This window comes from Chaetodon auriga, chromosome 3 (genome assembly GCF_051107435.1).
Source record: "Chaetodon auriga isolate fChaAug3 chromosome 3, fChaAug3.hap1, whole genome shotgun sequence".
Taxonomy (NCBI): Eukaryota; Metazoa; Chordata; class Actinopteri; order Chaetodontiformes; family Chaetodontidae; genus Chaetodon; species Chaetodon auriga.
The window spans coordinates 6,400,406-6,426,596 of NC_135076.1; the positions used below are offsets into that span (position 1 = coordinate 6,400,406).

Here is a 26,191-nt window from a genome sequence, read left to right on the forward strand (position 1 = left end):
TTTATACTGCAGTGCAATTAAGGTTCACTTCAAATTGTGGGCTCTATTATATTTGCATACACAGGAATAGCTCTGATCTAACGTGTTGATGTAAGTGTTTTTATTGTGCATGAAACTGAATATGAATAAGAACAGTCACGAATCCATTTGAGCAAAAGACTCGAAGGTTTTTTTTATTTCGAGATATTGAGAAAGTGTTACAAAACCAGAAGCACTAAAACAGCAACAAACCAATAGTTGACAGCTGATTCATTTAAAAAAAAATAGCAGTTAAGCAAATATATGTATCCCAACCTTGCAACCCCCTCCCCCAAAAAAACAGGGATTTTATATATCAAAAGTAAACATAAAATCATTGTGCCATTACCAATACAAAGTTTAAAAAGAAATCATATTCCATGATTTAGAGAAATATATCTGAAACATGTTTATGCAAGAATTTCATTTCTAAGCCTTTTTCAGATGAGCCAACAATTATATTCACATATACTTTATTTTCAATCCAAATACCTTAAGTTGGCTGCTATTAATACTTAAGTCCTTTTCCACAAAAAAAAAAAAAAAAAAAAAAAAAAAAAATCTTGGTAGTGTTCATTTTCATGATCATTTGAACTAAAGCATTTTTAGAAGCATTGCAACACCACACCAAAGCTAAAGTCTAAATCTATGCAAAAAGAAATTAGAATTTTTTTCCTCATGTACTACACAGACATTTTCTGAAGTTCTTTTCTGAATAGAGCATAAATGTGCAGGACCTTTTCTTGATTTATTTGTTGGATATGGAGGAGAACGTGATGAAGCTAGATTGACTGTACCGACTAGTTGATGAGGAGCTTGGCGAGCCTAAGTCCACACTGCTCCTGCGTGAGCTTCGTCGTGAGCCACTCCTTGATCCAGTGGTAGATCCTGGGGCAGAGGAGACATTGTAAGGACTGCTGATTCCTTGGGAAGACACAGATGAGGCCTGGAGCATTTTCACCCCAGTACCTTCCTCCACCAGGCAATTATCCAGAGCCTCCTTGTAAGAGATCTTAAGTTTGCTCTTAGGGCAGGTCAAGTTCTTTGTGTAATGGCTGGTGTCTTGGAGCTTCTCAGCTGTTCTCACATCCAGCCAGCCCATTTTCAAAGCATGTTCTATGGTTCTTCTACAGCCCATTTCTGGGTCATAAAGCCCCCCTGTCACAAACTGGAACTCCATGAACCTCTGCCCTGCCTCGTATGGTAGCCACATCTCCTTCATGGCTTCAGCAACAGACATCTTCTTCCTGTTTTTTACATCCTCAAAGCCAATGTAGGCTTTCTGGGCAGGCTTGAGCTTAGGCACCATGTCGTCATTTATTATACCTAGGCGAGAGGCCTCTTGGATGCCAAACCTATGGCCATTTGTGGGATTGATGATTCCTCCAGTGCAGGCCTGGGCCTCCAGCAGTCTCTGGGCAGTGATGGAATCCACCAGACCACGATTTAGAGCCTCTGTGATAGATATCTTTTCTACAGTCTCTGTGTCAAAGATGGCACCCACAGGTTCCTGTTCACCCACTGTTTCAACAGGGGAGGCGAGAGTTATAGATACACTGGATATATTCCTAAGGCAATCAGGCGAGTCTCGAGATGTACTGCTGACTGTAGTGTTTCGCTCTGTGACGGTGGTTGTTTTTGTTGTGGTCATCTTGGCAAGGGTAGGTGATAAGGGTCTTGACAGGACTGATGATGATGATGATATCACTGACGATGGAACTGAGGCTTCTGATGTTGTTAAAGTTGATGATGATGATGTCACTATAGGCATACCTGAAGATGCTGATGTTGTGGAAAGTGATGATGATGCCACTGAGGATGTATGTGAGGCTGCTGATGGTCTTGAAGTTGATGATGATAATGACCCATGTCTGGTCTTGTTGGTGATGATATCTGCAAATTGAGTGAGGGTGATGGTACGCGATCTGTACTGATCTAGGTCTGATTGATTAATTACTTGCTTTTCAAGCAGCTCAGTAATATCATATTGTCTTCCAGTCTTCCTGTCAACAATAACAAACTTTGTGGTACCATCTGGAGCAGTGATTGTGATCTCTTCCCACTCACACTCCTGCTCAGACAGCTCCAGGAAGGTATTGTAGTCTATATACCCTTTGTCATATGCTTCACGCACTGTCATCTCTTTATTAGTGTCTGGGTCCACAATTACCACTCTCCTCTTTCTCAGAGTGTTCTTCAGAGTTGACTCTTGCTTTTGCTTGTCCATGATCGGCAAAAGGACGATGCCAGTCTTCTTATCTGTGATGCAGCGTTTTTTAAGTTCCAGATAAGTTAGGTTTTCCTCTGTGTTAGGGTCAAAGAAACCCATAGAGTCAACACTCTGATCAGTCAAGATCTTGTTCATCTTATCATCAAAGTAACCTCTCTTGTAGGCTACATCCACGTCAATACGATGGCTGTGTTCTGGATCAATTATACCACCGCTCGCAATCTGGGCTTGTAGCAGACGGACACCATGACCCTTCTCCACTAGACCTCTCTCTATTGCCTGAAAAAGAGAGATAATCTTGTCTGTTCCAGGTAGTTTGTAACCAGTCACAGCCCTCTCTGCCGATAGCAGGTTGTCCTTAAACTCTGGCCCAAACAGTCTTTTATTGTAGGCATCACCAACAGTGAGGTAAAGGTTGTTAACAGGATCAACTATAAAGCCTGAGGCAGCCTGGGCCTCAAGCAGTTCCAGAGCGGTTCTGGGTTGCAATAGTCCGTCTTTCATGGCCTGATAAATGGGCATTATCTTATCACTGGCCTCATCATAAACTCCTGCTATGCAGGTAGAACCTCTCAGGTAGGAGCACAGGCGGTCTTCAATGTCCTGGCTTGTCAATCTGCCCTCCCTCAGCTGGTCCATATCAGATCGTTTCAGCAGGTTTGCATCCACTAGATCTATGACTGACACCTGGTCCCTGAGCCCCTGGACAGTTAAGGGCTTTTTAGGTTCAGGGAGAAGCAAAAGACCTGTGCTTGGATCTGCTTTGCATTTTTTCTTCAGAGATACATAGGTAGTTGCTTGTTGGGTGTCTGGGTCCAGATAGCACTCAGGATACTGATTCAGGGCCTGGTATAAATCCTTATCTATGAGATCCCTTTCCATGGCAATGTCTTTGGGTAAGAATACACTCAGGGCAGGGTCCAAAATACCACCTACGGACTGTTGGGCCTGAAGCAGTCGTAGAGCTGTGTCCTTGTTGATTAATCCTTTCTTCATGGCCTGGCCAGCTGACAGGAGTTTGGCAGTATGTGGGTCTCTATAACCTATGGCTGCCGCCTCAGCTGCAAACAACTTTGATTCATCTTCCTTATCCACTACTCCTCTCACACATGCTTCTTTTACTGTCAGCTTCTGATTAGTTCTGGGGTCAATGATGTGGCCTGTGGCTGCCTGAGCATCCAGGAGCAGTTCAGCACTGTCAGAAGACATAATCTTGTGTTTCTTTGCCTCTGTAAAGGACATTTTCCCTAAAGGTCCAGCTGCAACACCAGCAATTGACCCTGTCCCCTTTAGAAAGACTTTCTTATCCACAAACACATCTGGCACAGTTTTCTGCCCCTTAATTAGTTGGTTAAATGTTGATTTGTCAAGGACCCCGCAATCAAGCAACTCTTGTGCTGTGACTGTCTTACGAACACCATCAAACAGTAGTTTGGAGGGGTCAACCTTCTCAGAGATTGGCAGAATTTGTAGGCCTGTGCGGGACTCTGTCTTGCATCTTTTCTTCAAAACTCCATAGCTGACACCACTCTCAGTTTCTGGGTCAAGATAAGAAGCAGGACCTCGCTTTAGAGCTTGACAGAGTTCTTCATCCAAAAGGCTGCGCTTTATAGCTATATCTTTAGGTAGGAACACACTGAGATTGGGATCCAGAATGCCACCCACAGAGTCCTGAGCTTGCAGCAGACGTAGCCCAGTGTTGCGGTCAATAATTCCCTTCTTCATTGCCTCAAATACTGAGAGAGGCTTAGCTGTGCTAGGATCCCAGTAGCCCACAGTAGCAGCTTCTGCTGCTAACAGTCTATCTCGATCAGTAATATCCACCACTCCTCTGGCACACGCTTCCTCTACGGTCAGCTTTTGATTGTTTGTGGGGTCAATGATGTGGCCTGTGGCAGCCTGGGCATCCAGGAGCAAATCTGCACTATGTGGGTGCATTAGCATCTGATTCTTGGCCTCTGATAAAGACATTTTCCCTAAAGGTCCAGCTGCCACACCAGCAATTGATCCTGTCCCCTTTAGAAAAACCTTCTTATCTACAGACACCTCTGGGACAGTTTTCTCTCCCTTCATTAGTTGATTAAATGTTGCTTTGTCCAGGACCCCACAATCAAGCAACTGTTGTGCTGTCACTTGCTTACGAACACCATCAAAGATCAGTTTAGAAGGGTCTAGCTTCTCAGAGACTGGCAAAAGCAGCAGACCTGTATGAGGCTCTGTCTTGCATCTTTTCTTCAGTGCCCCATAACTGGCATCATTATCTGTTTCTGGGTCAAGGAAACACTTGGGACTTCGGTTTAGAAGTTGACGGAGGTTTTCATCCAAAAGGTTCCGCTTGATAGCTATATCTTTGGGGAGAAACACACTGAGGTTGGGATCTAGAATGCCTCCCACAGACTCCTGAGCCTGCAGCAGACGTAGCCCAGTGTTCTCATCAATAATGCCTTTCTTCATTGCCTCAAACACTGAGAGAGGCTTGGCTGCACTACGATCCTTGTAACCCACAGCAGCAGCCTCTGCTGCCAATAATTTCTCTCGATCCCTAATGTCCACCACCCCTCTGGCACATGCCTCCTCTACTGTCAGCTTCTCATTGGTTTTAGGGTCAACAATGTGGCCAGTGGCAGCCTGGGCATCCAGGAGCAAATCTGCAGTATCTTCAGACAGCAGCATCTGTTTCTTCGCTTCTGACAAGGACATTTTTCCTTGCTGTCCAGCCACCACCCCAGCAATGGGTCCGGTCCCCTTCAGATAGACCGTCTTTTCTAGAGATACTTCTGGGATAGTTTTCTCCCCTTTCACTAGCTGGTTAAATGTTGGCTTGTCGAGGACCCCACATTCAAACAGCTGCTGTGCTGAGACTGGCTTGCGAACACCATCAAACATCAGTTTGGAAGGGTCTTTCCTCTCAATGATTGGCAGAAGTATCAGTCCTGTGTGAGACTCTGTCTTGCATCTTTTCTTTAAAGCTCCATAGCTGGCATCACTCTCAGTGTCTGGGTCAAGGTAATACTCAGGCCTGTTGTTTAGAGCATGACAGAGGTTTTCATCCAAAAGGCTGCGTTTTATAGCGGTGTCTTTAGGAAGAAACACACTGAGGTTGGGATCCAGAATGCCCCCTGCAGACTCCTGGGCCTGCAGCAGGCGTAGCCCAGTCCTCCGATCAATTAATCCCTTCTTCATTGCCTCAAATACTGAGAGAGGTTTAGCTGTGCTAGGATCCCGGTAGCCCACAGCAGCAGCTTCTGCTGCTAAGAGCCTATCTCGATCAGTAATATCCACCACTCCTCTGGCACACGCTTCCTCTACGGTCAGCTTTTGATTGTTTGTGGGGTCAATGATGTGGCCTGTGGCAGCCTGGGCATCCAGGAGCAAATCTGCACTATGTGGGTGCATTAGCATCTGTTTCTTGGCCTCTGATAAAGACATTTTCCCTAAAGGTCCAGCTGCCACACCAGCAATTGATCCTATCCCCTTTAGAAAAACCTTCTTATCTATAGACACCTCTGGGACAGTTTTCTCTCCCTTCATTAGTTGATTAAATGTTGCTTTGTCCAGGACCCCACAATCAAGCAACTGTTGTGCTGTCACTTGCTTACGAACACCATCAAAGATCAGTTTAGAAGGGTCTAGCTTCTCAGAGACTGGCAAAAGCAGCAGACCTGTATGAGGCTCTGTCTTGCATCTTTTCTTCAGTGCCCCATAACTGGCATCATTATCTGTTTCTGGGTCAAGGAAACACTTGGGACTTCGGTTTAGAAGCTGACGGAGGTTTTCATCCAAAAGGTTCCGCTTGATAGCTGTGTCTTTGGGGAGAAACACACTGAGGTTGGGATCTAGAATGCCTCCCACAGACTCCTGAGCCTGCAGCAGACGTAGCCCAGTGTTTTCATCAATAATGCCTTTCTTCATGGCCTCAAACACTGAGAGAGGCTTGGCTGCACTACGATCCTTGTAACCCACAGCAGCAGCCTCTGCTGCCAACAATTTCTCTCGATCCCTAATGTCCACCACCCCTCTGGCACATGCCTCCTCTACTGTCAGCTTCTCATTGGTTTTAGGGTCAATGATGTGGCCAGTGGCAGCCTGGGCATCCAGGAGCAAATCTGCAGTATCTTCAGACAGCAGCATCTGTTTCTTCGCTTCTGACAAGGACATTTTGCCTTGACTCCCAGCTACAATCCCAGCAATGGGCCCAGTCCCTTTCAGATTAACATTTTTGTCTACAGACACTTCTGGGACAGTTTTCTTCCCCTTTTCTAGATCTTTAAATGTTGGCTTGTCCAGCACACCACATTCAAGCAATTGGTGTGCTGTTACTGGCTTGCGGACACCATCAAAGACAAGTCTGGAAGGGTCTACTTTTTCAGGGATAGGAAGAAGCAGAAGGCCTGTGTGTGGCTCTACCTTACATCTCCTCTTCATTGATGTGTAGGTTATACCCTCCTCAGTTTCTGGGTCCAGGTACAGCTCAGGCCTCTGATTCAGAGCATGACATATGTCATCATTAATTAAATTCCGCGCAATGGCTGTTTCTCTGGGAAGGAACACACTGAGTATGGGATCTAGGACACCCCCTACAGACTCCTGGGCTTGTAGCAGACGCAGTGTTGTGTTCTTGTCAATCAGTCCTTTCTTCATTGCCTGAAATGCCGAAAGGGGGTTGCTTGTGCCAGGACCACGATATCCTACTGCTGCAGCTTCTGCTGCTAGCAACCTCTGCCTGTCCTCTTCATCAACCACACCTTGATTACATGCCTCCTCAACTGTCAACTTGTGATTAGTCCTGGGGTCAATTATGTGGCCTGTGGCAGCCTGAGCATCCAGTAGTAGATCAACGCTATCTGGTGGCAGGAGATTCTCTTTCTTGGCTTCGGTGAAAGTCATTTTGCATAAGGGTCCAGTAATAGATCCTGGACCCTTTGGACCTTCAATTATGACCCCAGCTATTGGGCCTGTCCCTTTTAGACTGATTTTTTTGTCAACAGAAACTTCAGGGATAGTCTTATGTCCCTTCACTAGCTGACTGAATGTTGGTTGGTCCAAAACACCACACTCAAGCAGCTGATTTGCTGTGACTGGTTTGCGGACTCCATCAAAAATCACAGTGGAGCCATCCAATGTTGGGGGCTCTCTAAGTCTCCTCAGCTCAGTTTCCATGGTTTGTCTGACAATGGTCATCTCTCGTAGTTCTTTTTGCATGGCTGCCAGCCTACTTTTATATGACTCCTCAAGCTCCTTAAGTTCCCTCATCAGCCTCTCTATCTCACTTTTCAAAGAGTTCTTTTCCCTCTCCAGACGTTCCTTGTCTGTGTCACATTGCCTGATCAGGCCCTGCTTACTATCACATTGGTCCTTCCAGTAACCTAAATCCCTCTTTACCCTCTCACTGTCCTCCAGTAGATGTTGCCTATTGCGAAGCTCAGACTCTAGGGACAGTTTAATGTGACTGAGTTCCTCCTCTAGCCTTTGAATGCGATCTTTGTCTTTTTCTGACAATTGCAGTTTCAGCAACAGAGCATCTCTCTCCATCACAATCTCACTGTACTGGGACTGAATGGATTGCATCATGGCTGTTGTCTGAAGGGAGAGAAAAAGCAGAGAAAGAGAGCAGAGACAAAAAGTTAGTCAACTCAAAAACAAAATCAAAACATATCACGAACCATACATTTATATTCTGCATTTTACATCTTGCTATATAAGCATACAATTAATGACACTTGATAGAATAGGTCTGAATTAAAATAAAATTAAAAAGAAATTATAATGCTACTAGCAAAATAAATTTCACTATAATCCCAGTAAATTTGTACTGGTGCTAGTAGAGGAGGAGGAGAGCAGACATACTTGCTCTATTTATTTTTCCAGCTGCAGATTACTGAAATGAGGTTCAACATTTTGGCAGCGTACAGTGTAATTAAGAGCAACAGAAGGGATGTTGTTAAATGTGTGTTAAATTTCTAAGAATTGAATAAATTAAACATTATTATGTTATTGATCAAATAATAGTATAATACATAAACAGGATGTCTGTGTGCACTCCTCACAATACCGTGTGAAATCAATCCTCTGCTGACAAATCATACACTACATGTTTATGGTAACTACAACTACAAAATCAGCACACAACTTTAATTATCACTTTGTTCAGACTGGAATAGTCACTGTCTACATTCTGTGAATTTGCAAAACAGCACAAGTACATAATGCCAAAAATGCCAATGACTGGTCTAAAATTGCAAGAAGAGGTGCCTCAAATATTTTGAGAAATTATGGATATTTTAAGTGTACATCAGTGCTGTTTTTACAAGTTTGCAAAATGTTTCAAATGACCATTAAGATGCTAGAATAATATGAAAAACAATAATCAAACCATAGATCAGAGAACTTGTGATAATCATGTCATTGACAGTGTTGATCATTCAGGGCAAAAGAAGTAAAGGCAAAAAAGCATGCAAATATTTGCACAACAGACAGGGAGTTCAAAGGGGAGAGAGGCACACATTATGTTTGCATGCAAGTGATTGACATGCAAATAATTCAAACACATACAGATGTATGTGTTCAAATCAGAGTTACCAAGTGGGAGGCATCTACAGGGGTTTAAAGGTGTTCCTGCATGCAAGCAAACATTTTCCTACAGACAGTGAAAGCCACTTGATTGATCCAGATTAGGACTCTGATTGGAAAGATGAGAGCAGTCCAGGACTAAGTGCCAAACTTCCATGTACCTCGATGGACTGGTTTTGTATTTTCTCAATCTCCAACTTGAATTTCTCTCTCTCCAAGGAGAGCTCTGAGATCAGGCTGCGGTAATCTACATTGTTGTGCTCACTGCTCTGCAGCTGCAGCTCCAGGGCAGTAATCTGGGAGGAGAGTTCATCATCACATTCCTGTTTGGATCTCAGGAGTTCTTCTTTATCATGTCGCGCTGCCCTTAGTTCCTCCTCCAGCCTTAGCCTCTCTTTGGTCTGAGTTTCTGTCAACTCTTTCAACCTTTGAAGCTCAACTGTGTTCTCATTCAGTGCCTTACTTCTCTCCTCAATAGTTCTGTAAAGACCCTCATTCCTGAGGTTTGCCTCTTTGACTCTGGCTTGCTCCTGGAGGAGTTGTTTCTGCAAGGCCTTCTGCTCTGTGCTCAGCTCTGTCATGCGCTCTGCATAGGTCTTGTTTTGTCTCAAGCTTCTCTCCAGCTCCTCCTGCAACCTAAGATGCTCTTCTTCACCTTTCTTTGCCTCTGTGACTCTGGCTTGCTCCTGGAGGAGTTCTTGCTGCAGGGCCTTCAGCTCTGTACTCAGCTGTGTCACACGAACCGCAGAAGTCTTGTTTTGTCTCAAACTTCTCTCCAGCTCCTCCTGCAACCTAAGACGCTCTTCTTCACTGCTCTTTATTGACATGCTGGCTTGGTCTTGGCTCTTGCGTAGCATGGTAATGGTGCTGGTGTAGTCTGTCATAGTTAATGTGGTCTTTTCCAGTTCTGTTTCTACCTGCCTTCTTCTGGCCGCTTCCTCTTGGTTAGCCTTCCTCAGATTCTCCACTTGGCTCTCCAGGCCATCTCTCACAGCCTGAAGGTCCTTCACGCGTCCCTGTAACCTGCTCATGTTCTGCTCTACTCTGCTTCTCTCCCTGCTCTCCCTCTCTAGCTCCAAACGAACATTCTGAAGCTCCACCTCACACTCCCCCAGCTGGTTCGCAGTCATTGATGAACTGGTTAGCTTGACCTGCATCTGGGCCAAAGTCTGTTCAAGCACACCCTGCCCCTCCTCTGTAGTTCTCCTTCTGCGGGTCTCTTCCTCTAGACTGTGTGTGATGTAGGCCAACTCCTCATTCTTCTCCCGCAGACTCTTCATGACTTCAGCCAGTTCCTCCATATACTGGCTGCTCTCCTCATCTCTCTGCTTCATCAGCGCCTCTACCTGACTTTCCAGTTCTCTTCTCCTGCGCCCTTCCTCTGTGATGACAACACGCTGACTGTGAGCTTCCTCCTCTGCCCTTTTCCTTTGTTCCTCAGCCTCGCTGACAGACATCCTGAGCCTCCGGAGCTCCTCCTCCAGATTCCTCCTCTCTGCCATCATCCTGTCATATTGCAGCTGGAGCTCAGCTGTCTCTTCCCCCCTCTGCGCTGTCAGCCTTTGGATGTCTGCGCGGCTGACATGGATCTGGGATTCGTAGCTGAGCTTTAAGTTATTGATCTCCATACTGCATTGGCCTCTTACCTTTGATATTTCCTTCTGTAGCTCCTTGACCCTTGCTGCCTCCTCAGCCAACTGCCGCCGCAGTTGTTCAATCTCATGCTCCTTACTTGTCACACTCTTCTCCACCTCCATCTTTGACCAGCTGACCGTTTCCAGCTCCTTCTGCCTCTTCCTCAGCACTGAGTCATACTCCTCCTGCTGCTGAGTATAGCGCTCCTCTGCCAGCCTCCTCTTCCTCTTTTCTTCCTCAAGCAAGTAGTTCAGACGTGTCACCTGATCGCTGAGGTCTGCCAGCTGACTCTGAGTGCTGTCAAGGCTCTCCTTGGTGGCACTGCACTGCAGCGCAGTGCTTTGCTTCACCTCCTCCATCGATAGCAGCTGGTCCTTCGACTGGGACAACTCCAGCTGGTAGCGGGCAACAGAATCTTCCAGACATTTGTTCTTGGTGTTGTGGTCTTCGATGTCCTCCCTCAACAGCCGGAGTTCCTCCTCTAACAGGTCAATCCTGGTGTTACGAATCTGTAAGCAAGGATGAAAATTCATTGCACTTCGTAATGACAACATACACTTAACCAGAGTGTACTTGAGTGACTGATTTGAATGGGTCTAACTGATTCATGGAATCACCCAATGCCAAAAGAAAATCCATGGCTTCTTTAAATCTACATCATTGATTTTTTGCCACTTGGGGGCACTGCAACAAACTGTAAGCAAAACATTGTCATATTATTACCATATCAGCACTAAGTTGATATGGTGTAACCAAATAATTCCTATTTAAACACATCAACTAGAGTAGACATTGCACAATGTTACATTCTAACATTTTCTAACTTTGTCTTTTATTTGGTCATGAGCATGTAGTAATTGGCTCTTTTTTTCTGCCTGCTGCTGCTGGAGATGTGGATGATGCAAGTGTTGACACTGAAGATTTCTGAAGCATGCTCTATAGTAGAGGAAAAGTGCAAAATTGGGCAAAAATTCTTTTACTTGGTGTTAAATGGTTGAATTTACAATGCTAAAAGGTTTTACCTTGACAATTTAGTGTAACTTAATTAAAATTAATACAGAACTAAGTTAATCTAATCTAATCTATCTATCAGGCACAATGAACATTATTCATAATCATCTAAATTTAGCCAAATTGCTATTTTTTTCATTCCTCTGCAAGATGATATAAAGTTAAACACAATATTCAGAGAGCTACAAAATACATTGGTACCTTGAGCTCTTCCATGTTTTTTAGCAGCTCTCCCAGGAATTTGTAGTAGTCACCAGACAGGGTAAGCAACTCCATGTAACGGGTTTGCAGTTGTGTAGCCTGAGGCAAAGAAACAGCAAACTCCAGAATCAGTGTACATATAACGGCACTTAACTTAATTGATTTAGAGAAATTTCATTGACCAGTCCTAACATACAAGAGTAAATGTGAAAACGTGTTTTCAGATACAAGTCCGTCACAATGCAATTAAAGTTGCTTCTGTGTTTTCACAAGAGACAACATTTCAAATTTGGTTTCATTACCTCCTGATTAAGATCCATAGATGGAGACCTCAACATTGTCCTCTTGATGGGGATGTTGAGCAAAGTCTCTAAACCAGAGGTGTAAGAGGCGAGGTCTGTTTCATAGTCCTGTAAAACCAACATTTTTATGAAATTCATTAAATTAAATGAATTCTTTTGCTGAGTTTGAAGTCTATATAGATACGTAGGCCTCCTTACCTTGATAGAATTCACACAGGCCTCATTGTCCTTCAGCACACGCTCTACTATCTCCCTCTTTGATTTGATTTCTGAGTTCAGGGCCTTGATAACACAATAATATGAAGATATCAAATGTCTGATGACATCACACACATGGACAAAGACCCACAACATTGCAAGCAAGTCAATTGGTAACAATGAGAGACTGAGCATGACACCTTCTGGTCGTCAATAACGTCTTTCAGGGCTTGGATGTTGTCTATCTTGGTGGTCTGCAGAGCTTGTTGTTTTTTCCGTGTGGCATCGATCCAGTCAAAAAGGGAAGTGCTGGTTTGTTTGTAGTGCTGTAGCTGAGGCTGATACAACTGCAAATCCTGGAGTCTGAGCAAGAAGAAGAGAAATAATTCCAAGTAAAACACCATCTTCATCCACCTTCAGTATGTTTTTCAGCAGACACTTTGATAAGTGCAGATTAATGGGAAACAAAGTGTGAAGGACTGAGTGAGTTCCCTTCTACTATGCATGAGAATACAAGAGACTTGTAGGACTCACAAATTTATCTTGAATTTGCAAGCAAACCATCATTTGTGAAACATGATACTGCCACAAGTTGCAGTCTTCATAATGCTCACAAATTGCTTTTGTGACATACCTGGTGTCAATCTGTGCATGGATTCGTCTCCAGCGGTCTGACAGCAGGCCAACCTGCTCAGTGTATTTGGACAGCATCATGTCACACCTGTGGAAGGGCCCGCCCACCTGGCCATTCCAGTGGCTTGCTTTGCCCAACTCTGCCTCCATGGAGGCCAGAACATCCCTCTTCTGATCCAGCTCTGCTTTAATATTCTAGATATTAACAACATGCAGGAAAAAAAACGTCAAATGTAACATCCCTGACAAGTTATCAGGCCATTTCAAAGCTAAGGGAAATTATGGTATATAGCAAAAAGCAACATAGTGGGGCTCTCTAGTTTTCTCACACCAGTTTTTCTAATTTAAATGTTGATGTATGACCACTGAGTCACGCATTAATATGCACTGTACTCTTGTCGAAGCTGCAGCTTGGCTGGAAAAATTGCAGTATCACAAGTGATTGTTTTTATCGCACAATAAATGCCAAAAGCAAGAAATGTATTGTATGAAATTTCTTTGATAAAATACCTTCAGGGTCAACATATATTCTTCCACTTCACTAGGCAACAGAGAGGTGGTCTCTTTCTCTGTCAATCTTGCCTCATGAACTTTCACTATGTCTTCAGCTCGTGCCACACTCTCCAACATGTCCCTTAGAGCCCGCAGCCTGACAGAGGAAGAAATGAAGAGGTGGAGACAGTCCTTCCAGAATAATGAGATTGAATAGATTATTTTGTAGATGATGGGAGAGATCAGTTGGTTAGAGTAGCTTCCTTTACATTTGAGGTTTGCTAATGTGTGAGAAAAATGAGGGTACTTTAAGACACAAAGGAACACAAAAACATCTGCTGGAGGAAACAAGGTTTAATCTATGTCGCAGCACTGCTGCTATTACGGAACCACTCATACACACACTTAAATTCAATTTCTAGTGAAATTCCGTGAATATGGAAATCAAATCAAGTGTTTCCTTATATTAAAGGTGGTGACACTGGTATGTTTCAAAGATGTCTGCCTGAAATCCAAAAGTAACTGTTAAACACTTTTCTGCCACTCTGAGGGTTGATAATGTTCTTTAGACTTTAGACCAGATGGTCATACAAAGGACCTTTGTATGACCAGATGGTCATACAAAGGACCTTTGTGGCAAGGCTGTTAATTACATTATGTTAGATATGTTGTGTTGCTTGCTTTCATTGTTTTGATAATAGTCAGTTTAACACACAAAAAATTGGGTCTGTGCATGGTTTCCACTCACTTTAGATATACAAAGTATTTCTTTACCAACTCAGCCTGTAATGTGCCTTTTTATGCTGATGATACCATCTTGTATGTCACTGTCTCCACTGCAAACCTGGGCCTCTGCAGATCATAGTCTGTCTTCAATGACTCTCAGATCACTTATTCGAACTCCAGCCTCATAGGTGGTCTGCCTGTCGGTGCTTTAATACATGTACTCAATAACAAAATGATGATAAAATAATAATATATCATCATTATACTTAGCAATTTGGCAGCAGATGTCCTAAAAATAGCCATGTTGAACACCTTGCTCATAAACTTGGATTTGATAACTGGCATCCTTTAAAAGTTTCTCATTACAACAGTGGTGGGACAGATGGGTTTTGCATACTATGCACATCGCTATTGGAATAATGTAATTTGCAGCACACCTGTAAGTCAAAGGCACAATCCTCTGAGGGAATTTAATAGTAATAATTATTTTAACATATTCATTCATTTGACTGAATGTCACAATCTGAGGTCTTTCACGTTAATGAGATATTGGTCTAAACGAGACTTCCTGAATAATCAGAGCTTCAAAACAACAGTTTGAGTTTGCTTGCATAGGCTTACCGCTGCAGGTAAGCAGATGAGCTGTTCTCCAGATTGCTCAGTCTTTGATTGATGACTCCAATCTCGCTGCGGAGGAACTCAGCTTTATCTGAATCATTCATGCCCTCCAGCTCCTTCAAAATGCGCTCCCTCAGGCGTAAGTACTCCTCACGTATCGAGTCAATGTCACACTGCACTGTCTACAGGAAAACATACATGCAAATACAGTTATTGCAATGAATATGGGGATACGGCTCGTTTTTTTATACAACATGCTTGTCTGTTTTTCTTGAATTTATGAGTTTTTGTGTCTACCTCCAACTGAGTGATCTTGAGGCCACAGTCATACAGCCCATCGTCTCCGAGGCAGATGTGAACGTGCTGACTCAGCGTGCCTTCAGTGCTCTCCAGCCTCAGTCTGAGGGCGTGCAGCTCAGATAAACTGCGGGAGGAGGACACCAGCACTTTCCTCTTCACCGGCTCCGTCTTGGTCACTTTTACTACATCTCTCTTAACCACGTGCTCTTTCTTCGCTTCAACTTTCTTCTCTGACAATTTTCTCAGTTCAGCTCTTCGTCTTTCTTCTTCCAGCCTCCTGGCCTCCTCTTCGGCAGCAGCTTGTTGCTGCTGTATTATAATCAGCTGCTGTTGGTGTTGATGCTCAGCTACTTGCTGTGCTTCTATTTGTTCTTGATGTGCAACTGTGAGTAGACACAAGATATGTTTTTCCATAATTGGTGGAGGAAAACATGTAATGGTTAAAAAGTCATTTCTAATTCTCTGGTCCTACAGGTGGACTGTTGTATCTACAGAAACATGATTTGCTGCATTCTCAAAGACTTAAGCAATAGTTTCTCTCATGTGTATGTTAGAGGACTTTATATTGAAAGGCTGAGTCCAGAACATAGTGGGCTATGCTAAGCTACATAAACATGAATAACTTAACATTTCTAAAATTGTAACAAAATCTCAGAAATGTGGTAAAGACTGAGGAATTTTTAAGGGCTTCTTAATAATGTAAGATATGGCATTTTTTAACTTTTGATTTTTCTCCTGAAATATTTGAAAGGACTCCAAATGCAGACCCTAACTTTCTAATCCACTGGGCAGCATTGGTGGTGACTGTGATAATAAATGGATATTAAAAAGATTTTAATTTACATACATTTATATAAACTTAGCAAATAGCACAATAATGAAATAAGTCTTTGTGATGACCATTAGTCCAACAAAATTTCTGGATTATTACTGCATGAACTGCACTACTTCTGTTTCACTGATAAAGTAATAAAGCATGCAGACTATGATATAGTTCTATATATTCTATGTGTACACTGTCAATAATACCATTGCCTTGTCCTGTATATTTTTATACTGTGTATTTTTTTGTAATACTGACTGTAAGCAGGCAGCTGCACCACCAGCTGGTCATAGTGGGCCTGGGCTCCACTGAACTGGTTCTCAATGGTCCTCTTGTCCTCCTCAGCAAACATCTGGGAGCCATGGCAGCTCACTTTAAACTCCTCAAAGTGACTCTCCAGGCTCTTGATAATTTGACGGTATTCCTCAGGACGCATCTTTGCCAGCTGAACACACACACAGACACTATGTTTGACTTAGGTCTAAACAACATCAGAAACCAAAACCTTTACCGTACAGGAAAGATAAGTAAATGCACATCATTAAAACACACAGCAATGATCATGCTTGTATCTGAAACTTTCCATTCTGTTGAATAGCTTTTAGTTTTGCTTTTAGTATCACAGAAAGTACAGAGTAGAGCAACTGGGACTGGAGGGGCAGAGGGAATTGGGACTTAATGTGGTAGACAACAGAGCCTGGCTTCAGAGAGTTCATTCATCCCTTACCATGGTGATGGTCAGGGAGTTGATGCGTTTGATATCCAGGAGACAGTACTGCCAGGCGAGGAGACTCTTCACATTGATATACAGCTGATTCCAGATTGTGAGGATGGCCTCATAGTACTGCTCATTCCTTTAGATCACACAGGGACAAAGCTTTACTCACCACAGTTAAGGTTTCTTGTATCTCAGTCAAGAACCACAAATTCATTTCATGTGTTCCTTGACCCAGAGTTATAAAATCATCATCATGTGTCTGGAACCCAAAACAAACAATCTTTGCATCTTACTTGTTGGCCAGACTGATGCTGAGTGGATTGGGAGGTGGTACAATCAGGCACACAGAGGGCACCCACATATCCAGCCCTCCCGGGCCTGTAACGTGCCACTTACTGCGCTGACTGTTGTCCTTTAGGATCGCCTCATCACCCTTACAGATCACTTTCTGTGGAGTCCAGTGAAAATTCAACTTAGCAATAAATAAATCACAGAATCTTAAGTCTTAGAAAGTTTTAAAAATATAATTAATCTGAACACAGTGGAAGGTTCTTGATCCTAGTTGCTTATTACCAATGTGTGTGTAAGAGCCAGTGGCTTACACATACAGCCTGACAGAAAACTGACCTGGTCTTGTTTGAAGTCGCACAGGGCTTTGACGATGACAGGGCTGCTGCTCTTCTCTTCAGGGTTTCTGGGTTTCAGTCTCACAATGTTCTTGGAGCTGTTGACCAGATGTTGAACCTGCCTCTTGTTTTCCATAATCTTCTCCTTCTCTTTCTGGAGATAATAAAAAAAAACATGATCAATAATTATCAAACACCTTATGAAAAAAAGCTGAAATTTGACATAACAAGAAGAAAACAAAATGTGTGGATTAATCAACTAAGAGGGTGCAGCCCTTCAGTTTTTCTTCGCTATCAATGTTACGACGATCAATGTCTCAGGAGATATCTATGCTTATATTCAGTACTAAGCTGTTGTACCTCCAGTCCCCTGAGGAGCTCCATTAGGTCTTCCAGTGAAGTGTTCTTGTCACAGGTGAACTTCTTACGGACCGTCTCATGTTCCTTCTGCAGGGTGCTGTACGTCTCATTGGCCTCCTTGAAGAACTATTGAAAAACACATAATGTTAGGTCATACAGTAGAGATAATAAGGTAGACGTTATCAGGTTTCCCCACAGTGTTATTTAGTGAAGGGGCCCATTTTTACTTGACCTGTGAAGCTACTGTTTAGACCACCATATGGTAACTCCATTGATCACAAGGGATGAGAGGTGTCAGTATCTGTCTGATTCAAATCAGCTCATGACAGCGACTGATTAATCACATCATACGTTCCCTTTGGATCAATTAACGCCACTATGTGTCGAATTTTAATGTGAGGGGTTAGGGCTGGACCTGAGGGAAGCAGCATCCACCGGTGTCTGCCAAAGTGTTTTTTGATACTACCACTGGGGGTGCAAAAAGAAAGAATTTTCTTTAAATTCTACAGTGTAATATTCACTCTGCTGTTAGCTCGCCTGACGGAAATATCTGTCTCTTTAGCCTCTAAATGTTCTACTATGGGTACACCCCAAGTCTTTGAAATTGCATCCATATTTCCCTCATTTGCGTCTTTTCCTCACATCTTAGTCCCTCACACCAAGGATGCACAGAGAGACATAAGGATAAAATGCAATTAGAGAAGGGACAAGGAAATGTGCTTTTAGAGACATGAGACGTCCTTTCCATTAAAGAGTTGCATGAGGCAACGTCTGTGTCTTTTGACAGTGGCAGCTGGTCACTGCTTTGATCAGCTGTCATTCAGCTTTAACAGCCATCAAGACTTTGGATAAATTTGTCTCTGCACACATTTACACTGTGCTACTATTAATAAACGCACAGTTCTCAGTGCCAGAGCAGCAGTGTTTTCTCTGTATAGTCTGTTACCTGTTTAACAAACACCTGCACATGAAGAAGAACAACCTGCATTCTCATTCTGCACAGGAGGCAGTTATAATTACTCACAGAATGTGTTTATATTATTCATTTATTATTTGCATCTGTAGTTATCAATATACCGAATGTGAAATCATTATTTAATAACTCAGAGTATGATAATGGTGTCTTTCAAACATTGGAAATCATTTATCAAGCTAAATGTTTGAAGGACATTGAAATAACAGTATGTAACCCATATCCTCAACACTAAAAATCTAATCTTTGAAACTGTTATTTCTCAGTGGAGCAGAAATAACAGCTTTGAAACAGCCTTCAAGATAGAGGACCAGAACGACGTCCGGTTCAAGTGAGCAGAGAGGAAATATCAAATAAAAGACTTGAGATGTACTTTATGTCCTCCAGCTAGCCGCTAACTGTATCTGTCTGGTATTTGGTGGTGAGCAGGTAGTGTCCAGTGAGTTTATCAGAGCCTGCTTGCTTAAAAAACTGCCCTCTGCACTGAGCAATGATGATGATGAGAGCTGGGGGGGGTCGTACAACCTTGATAACTGTCTTTAAACACCCTTTACATTACACATACTGATTTCATCAATTGATAAGATGAAAATATTCACTAGAGCAGCTGTAAGTTTTGTGTTTTGTCATGTCACCTGACTGTAAGCGGCATTCTCCTTCAAATGAACATCAATACACTTGGTAATTTGAAGGAGCCAACTCCACTGAGTCTGCAGAGTATCCTTGTAAGCCTGAAAACAAGCACAGAAAGCAAGAGATAAATAAAAACAGGCTCCCACATGTATAAACGCATGGAAGCACTGCACATTAATCTGACATTTCTACAAAGATACACATGATGAATGGATCAGGCCCACACCTCGATCTTGTCTGCAGCTGGATGGTTGTTCTTCAGGACGGTATCCACTCTGGCTTTCAGTTTATTCAGGTCCTTCTCTTTGTCCTCCAGGGCGCTCATCAGTTTCTGTTCCATAAAAGAGGTTCAGTAATCACAGGGGACACAAAAGCATCAGGATGCAGCTGGAGGAACACTCTGTGGCATCGCTGTAAGTGGCTGACTGACTGCAGCTGCCAAAATCTAATCTATCACAGATGATTGCTCCCTTATGAGATGCAGATTAACTACATAAAAAGGCATTAGTGTAATTTAGTGTCACAGGATTGCTGAGAATGTTGATCAACTAGAATAAAGCTCTTAGAAATTGAAATGAAACATGGATTTCTGCAGCATCAAGGTATCAAAATGAACCCAATTCTCTCCTGGCTCTCACTGAACCTTTGGACTTTCCATTGTGGCCATTTTACTAACCGAGTAGCTCTCCTGCTTCCGTGGGATGTACTGGTTGATGTTCTTGTCTCCCCAGTCAAACATCAGCTCCTCCTCCTCCCTGTCGTTCACCCACATGATCTCTCTGGATATTTCCTGAATGATCTGCTGGAGCTCTTGAAGCTGTTGCATCCGACCAAACGACATTTTCTGGAACAGGAGAAGGAAGTGAGTTTCAATACATGACCAACAATTACAGTACAAATACAGCATTTGTCTCTCTTTTACCTGTAAACTGTCCCATTCTTGGTCCAGAGCATGAAGATTTCCTTTGTCTCCTTTCTTAATCTGTGGGAAGAGAATCAAACTGATTGGGTGAGAGACTCTCAAGGTGTTATCTTAAAAATACAGAAAAACATGACGCACTATGAAAAAAAAAATGTAATCAGTTAATGCCTATCCCTAAGAACAAACACATGATTGGGCTTTTTTCTGCACAGCAATAATGGCAGTACGCATGCTCGCCCACAGCGCCCATGGAGTGGTGTGAACCCACCAGGTCGTCTCTGGCTCGGTCCATCTCGGCGCTCCTCTGGATGGAGGTGTGAAACTTCTGGTGGCTGGCGAGCTGCTGCTCAATGGCTGCAGGATCGTCTCCCCAGGCAGCTGTTTCAATCAGACGCTGAAACACCAAACAGGCACAGAAACATGCTTTACTCATCATGCTGTACTAATCAACGACACAAAAGTTCAGTTTTCAGTGTTTTTTCAAACATTTGCTTGATATGTACTTCATGTCACCAGCAGGTGGTGGCAGAGAAACAAGTGGGACCAGATTTTTCTTTTTCTTTTCTTTTCTTTTTTTTTTTTTGGTGAATTTATGAGCCTCTTTCACTGAAATCCTCTCAGGAATATAAAAGAAGAAATTTAGCCTGAGAATTAAAGACTCAACAAAAGCTTCTTTTCATTTCCATTCCCCTGCAGTGCTTCCCAACAACATGTGCACATCTTCTTGTGCGTTCTTTTTTCTTTTGAATCTTCAGTCAGTTGATACAAGCCTCACCACTTCAATCCAGTGTCTGACAGCACATAGTACTGGAATGCTTTTATGTCTGCACTGTGTAAAGGTTGTGTGCACAGTGCAGGAGTTCTTCAATTCACTGGCATGGTTTACTCTTTTTGCTTCTAGCTTCTGAGTATGACTGACCTCTTTTAGGCCAGAAAAGTGGCTGAAAAAGAGATATTTAAATGCATCGAGCTGCCATAGTCTCATTGTCCTTTATCTTTGTTTTCATTTGTTTGCAAAGTGTCTGCATTCCATTGATGTACACATCAGATTTTTTAATGCCAATGGAAAATTAGATCCATTTCAGAAATTACAAATACAATATATACAAAATCTAAAAACAGAGAGAGATATCCTGGAGGCTGGTTTAACATTGTTATGATGCTTAAGAGTGAAATCAAGATGCTAAACACACAGACACTCTCACTGTCTTTAAATAAAAAGAAAAAAACTCTGTCTGAGATATTAATGTTTTATGATGCTGTTCGGGGTTTGTTTACATCAGCCATAAACGTCAAAGTGTCATCTGTTTAGAACCACAAAATGCAATTGTTTCATCAATAACTTAATCTCTACACAGTCACATGAATCTACACTGTGTGCTCAAAAAAACCCACAGAGGGTCTTTAATCATCTTCAAGATCATTTAAAGGCCTTTAATTCAGAACATTTCCAAAACTTGCAGCCACCATGTTAATTTGTTTTTCCGCTTTTATTATGCAACAACAAATGCAATGTTGTCAGCTGCCAATGAGAAGTTACACTCCTCCTTTCTCCCATTCTGCACTGGCAGGATGAACACTGATGCCTTGCTGAGATGAAACGTTTTGAATGAATTATGCATTAAACTGATGCACTCGTACTTGCAAATGTGCTACAACATTTATAAACACTAGTACTTAATAATGTTCAGAACTTCACAGTCTGTCTTTGGGCAGGGAACGCTTATGGCTAAATGATACACATGTAACGATTAAACCTGATGTTTACATCAACTTCACTGTTACATGACCAGGCAGACTGTGTGTGCGTATGTGTGCGTGCGTGTGTGTGTGTCCACCTTGTGCTGTGCAATCCAGCCCATAGCATCTTGGAAGCTCCTTCCAGACTCCTCCCAGGCTCCGGAGCTCCCTCTGTTGCTCCTCCTCCTGTTTATGGTGCCTGACATGGCCATGTGGACCCCCTTCAGCTGGTCTTTACACATCTCCAAGCTACAGATTAGGGAAGTGACAAAGCACATTTAGCAAAACCTTTAAGTATATTATATCAGTTAAATATAGGATTTAAATTAAAGGGGAAATGAGAAGAGGAAGAAAGAAGAGAGAAGTCTTCCTCACGTCCTGACTACGTTGTCATTGGGCTGTCCCAGTTGTCTCAGGTCCATTGCGCAGCTCTTCAGCTGCTCTATGGTCTCCTTTGCCTTCATCATGTAGCGCTCTGCATCACCTGGGGCACTGCCCTGCAAGAGCATAAACAAAACATTCAGAGAAGGGTACAAAACTACTATGCAGAAAGAGAAATACAAAAATATACCTCCTCCATTTATTTTCCTGTGACAAGATTTTCTATTTTTTCTAAACTGAGAGAGAACCAAACATTCTGCACAGCGCTTGTCACTTTATCCAATTCATTTAATGTCTACCAACCGAAAAGTTTAATGAGTACCTGACTGTGTTCCTTCTTAGTTTTTTTTTTATGCAAATATCACTCCAGCTTTGTGTTGCGCAAAACCTTTGTTGCTGCTTTTACCTGCTGGGTTTTTTGGTTGTGACACAGAGCCAAACACTCTGTCTTTGTTTACTTTCTCAACTGCAGTACTTAGATTACAGTAAGTTTGTGTTGCGATGCCAAAAATGTTAAAATCCCAGAGAGAAACTCCATGAGAAACACCGTGAAATAATTTTACACACATACAACGATGCACTTCTGGTGAACTTTGCAGAAAAGCAAATAACTCACAAGAAGTTCCGGAACATGAAGCTGAGGAGGCATGTATGTGTCTGTGGTTTGTGTGTGTGTGTGTGTGCGTGCACGCTGTAAATGTTTGCAGAACTCATCTGACACTGTAAAGGCATCAGTGGATTCATTGACAGTTGAAATATCACTCAAGGTGTTTGGCTCTAAGAACAAGTCTGGGTCATGTTACATGCTCTGACACCTGCCCATCCAGTTACTCCATTTACAACCAAACAACATTTCTGTCATTCTTTCGGCATCTCTTTGCCAGCAGAAATGAAGGTGCAACCCAATGCTTTTCTTTTCAAATGAAAACCTTCTGTATGAGCCCTGACACAGACAGGCTTTTATCAGCAGCACCGAAAGAAAAGAGCCAATAAGCTGCATTAAAAAACAAGTCATGACTCACAGACTGAAGGGCATATTCGGATTTCTTCAGGTACTCCTGGCACTGGGCTTGCAGCATCATGGCCCTCTGGTGGATGGCACTGAGGTTGGAGCCACTGCAGGGGGCAGCAGAGTAAACTCACTGTTAGTCTCTTTATACATTAATCTTCAGCTGCAAATAAGCCACCAAATCATTACCGCTTTGACCAGTAGTTCCCACCTACTGGCAAAATGACCTACCACCTAAATGAAGCTATGTCTGCTTGCGAACTTGTGACGTTGCACATGGTAATGAGTTTTAAGCAGTTTGAACGAAGAGAGATTTTCTCTTTTCTTTGATGGCTTTATTTGAATATTTTTTGCAATCAGTATTTCACAAAAAAGATACACTTTGTCAGAAAAAGATCATATAAATTTGTGCAACAGACCTTTTTTTTTCTTCTTCTTTCTTGTCCTGTTAATCATTTTATGACCTGCTAAGATTTATCATGAAGGAACCACTGAATGTCCTGATAATTTCCTAGAAAGAACTTTATATGCACCTGAAAATTTGTTTTTAGCTCATCAAAAATAGTAGCGAAAGTTAACAAAAAATACAGATGACACAGTTGATTGTGTTCCTCAAAAAGTGATAAAATGATGTATTGTGTGTGTAGGTAAGGAGACACAGTTTCTAAACAAAAGTCAGATGTATATTGGCATTTCTCTACTGCAACTGTTGCACTTGCTGATAACAACATATCTGCAAAACGTCCACAAAACTAATGTGCACCACAAGACAAAAAAAAGTGCTGGATGCAAAATGAAGAAAGATCAAATCGCCTGCACTCTTTTCTGCTTTGCACAAATTTATTATTGAAGCTTTTGGTGACAAAGACCTTCCAGAGCCTGAGGATAACAACATATCTGTCATAAGCTCATATGAGCTGATATATGGGTCTAGCCCTAATGAAACTGACACACATGTTTCTGGAATAAGTGAGTGAGGGACCTGCAGCAGCAGGAACTTAGCACTTCAAAGTGAGCTATAAATCAAACTGAGCATTCCTCTGCAGGGAGGGACTCAGCTGTGCAGAGAAGAAGCCGATTTACAATTAAAAAAGAATAATCTGCACAAACAGATGCTTTAAGTCATTGTTAAGACCCTGAGACATTCTCACAGCGGCATTGTTTTATCACATCTATTGGTTATTGAATTAAGGATCAGGTAATGTGGTAACTCCTTCAACAAACAAACGCATGCACACGAGCTCCAGTCTTTGCAAACTTCATACTAACATAAAGTATGTACAAGCTTACTTTAATATATATGGAGAGTGGAGAATATCATCTGCAGAGCATTAAGTCATACAACACAGTTTCTGACCTCAATGAAACGGATGTAACTGTCAAGTCTCATCTCTGAGATCAGAGCTGTGAAATTTTCAAAAGAAAAGCATTATGATCCCTGTAATTGCTGTCATGCACTTGTGTGCTAAACTCAGTATTTGCTCTGCAAATGCGTTTTGGCTTAATGACTAATGTCGTGCAGGACTGTAATGTATACAGGGATAAAACAGGCTGTCATGATTAATATTTAATAACATGCATCCTCATGCAGAGAGGACAACAAAATGTCCCCCCACCTGCTTCACAGAGACAGGTAACAGGTGGCAGCGCGCAGATTACATAGCCTAGTTGTAAAATGAACCAGAAAATGAATTCATACCTCATTCCGCCTCCCATACCGCCTGACATTACGGTCATCGTGCCGCCTGACATTCCGCTCATCATACCGCCTGACATCATGCCGCCTCCCATGCCACTCATCATGCCGCCTCCAGAGGACTTTGAGTAGGTGTAGGTGTATCCGTCCATGTAGGGGTCGTATCCATTACCGCCTCCGTGCAAGACCTCGCTCCGTGCGTAACTTTGAGTCAAGTCACCTCTGGATCCGACCCTGCGGCCCATGTTCAGGGCCTTCTGAGAGCCGTACAAACTCATTCTGACAAGGAAACGACAACCACAGCCACTCTGGAAGCTACCGGGCGGAGAAGAGCCGCAACAGGTCTCCCTGTCTCCACCCGTCCGTCCCGGTTGTTCTGGCGCACACTGACGCCAATCTGCAGGAGAGGACTGTTTTTGGAGGCGGGTGACCACACCTCTCTGTCCCTCCCCAACCTGCGGAGCCAGAAAAGCTCTCCGTGCCACTCCTCTCCAAGCAGCTGGAGGCACACAGTGTTTGGGCTCCAGCAGTTGTACTGTTGTGAGGACCAATTTCACTTTCAGACAAGTGGGGACATTTATGGAAAGTTATTATATTTTAAAAACTAGGGACATGTTTGAAAAGTCATGACGTTTCTGGAAGGTGAAGATGTCGCTGGAAAGTAGGGGTGTTTTGGAAAGCAAAGACCTTTTTTTGAAATAGAGGTCTATTTGGGAAAATGGGGACAAATCCAAAGTGAGAACATTTGTGGATCATGTTTTAAAATGAAATGTATGCATATTGTGCATGCATTGGTATGCTGTTATTTGCATATGTTGATATCTTGAAACACTGTAACATCTGCAATCTGTAGTAGCTCACTCTCTTTGTTAATTGGCAGCTGTAAAGGTCAAATACCTTGGAGGCAAACTGCTGCAGTGACAGATTATGCATCCACCTGTCCAAATTCAATTAAAAAAAAAATCATCTCTGGCCTCTCCTCCTCACGTCTTTTCAAAATGTTCCCTGCACTCAACACGCCCGTCTCAACTGCTGTCTATCTGTCTCTCCTACTGGGAAAAAACTCATACACTACTTTAAACGCTTGCCTCCAGCCAATGGGTGGGACTCACAGGAAAAACAAGTTTGGCAGCTGTTCTTGAATTGACAAAAACTTTGGCTGAATTTTGCGATCACAGTTCGAAGACTGTTCAAATGCTGCACATGGAATAGCAATGAAAACAGTCATGATAGATTACTGATCAATGCTTTATTCAGACATGTCCCATTACATATGTTTTGTGCTGAATTACAGTTACAATAAAGAATACACAGGTGAGCCCTCTGCAGCCTGGCTTACTGAAAGTGTTACCTTTCACTTTTCTTGACATGAATCT

General features: G+C 42.7%; 1 protein-coding gene across 2 annotated transcripts; it reads right to left on the reverse strand.

Moving 5' to 3' along the window:
* Positions 1 to 219: 219 nt before the first annotated feature.
* dspb (desmoplakin b) lies at positions 220 to 25,200 on the reverse strand. 2 transcript variants are annotated; one of them, XM_076723401.1, is made up of 24 exons: positions 24,819 to 25,200; positions 23,133 to 23,226; positions 22,105 to 22,226; positions 21,828 to 21,978; positions 20,258 to 20,383; positions 19,990 to 20,049; positions 19,744 to 19,911; positions 19,294 to 19,398; positions 19,070 to 19,165; positions 17,462 to 17,587; positions 17,103 to 17,255; positions 16,769 to 16,923; positions 16,485 to 16,611; positions 16,016 to 16,202; positions 14,932 to 15,317; positions 14,638 to 14,816; positions 13,309 to 13,447; positions 12,800 to 12,993; positions 12,366 to 12,528; positions 12,166 to 12,249; positions 11,968 to 12,075; positions 11,666 to 11,764; positions 10,465 to 10,962; positions 220 to 7,828 (listed from the first exon to the last, which is right to left on the reverse strand). In XM_076723401.1, exons 1-24 carry the CDS (start codon positions 25,091 to 25,093, stop codon positions 767 to 769), a joined length of 10,857 nt encoding a protein of 3,618 aa, XP_076579516.1. In that variant the 5' UTR covers positions 25,094 to 25,200; the 3' UTR covers positions 220 to 766. The 2 variants fall into 2 exon arrangements, with proteins under 2 accessions (XP_076579516.1, XP_076579508.1); XM_076723393.1 differs by having other exon boundaries at positions 8,980 to 10,962; positions 24,819 to 25,191.
* Positions 25,201 to 26,191: the final 991 nt, after the last annotated feature.

What these genes read in the sequence shown, in the direction of transcription:
- dspb (XM_076723393.1), bottom strand. Translation starts at nt 25,093, where the DNA reads ATGAGTTTGTACGGCTCTCAGAAGGCCCTGAACATGGGCCGCAGGGTC. An exon ending in ACTCCCTGACCATCACCATG is followed by an intron (nt 16,203 to 16,484) that starts GTAAGGGATGAA and finishes GTGTGTGTTCAG; the next exon opens with CTGGCAAAGATGCGTCCTGA. An exon ending in TCATCTGCTTACCTGCAGCG is followed by an intron (nt 13,448 to 14,637) that starts GTAAGCCTATGC and finishes TTCCTCTGTCAG; the next exon opens with GCTGCGGGCTCTAAGGGACA.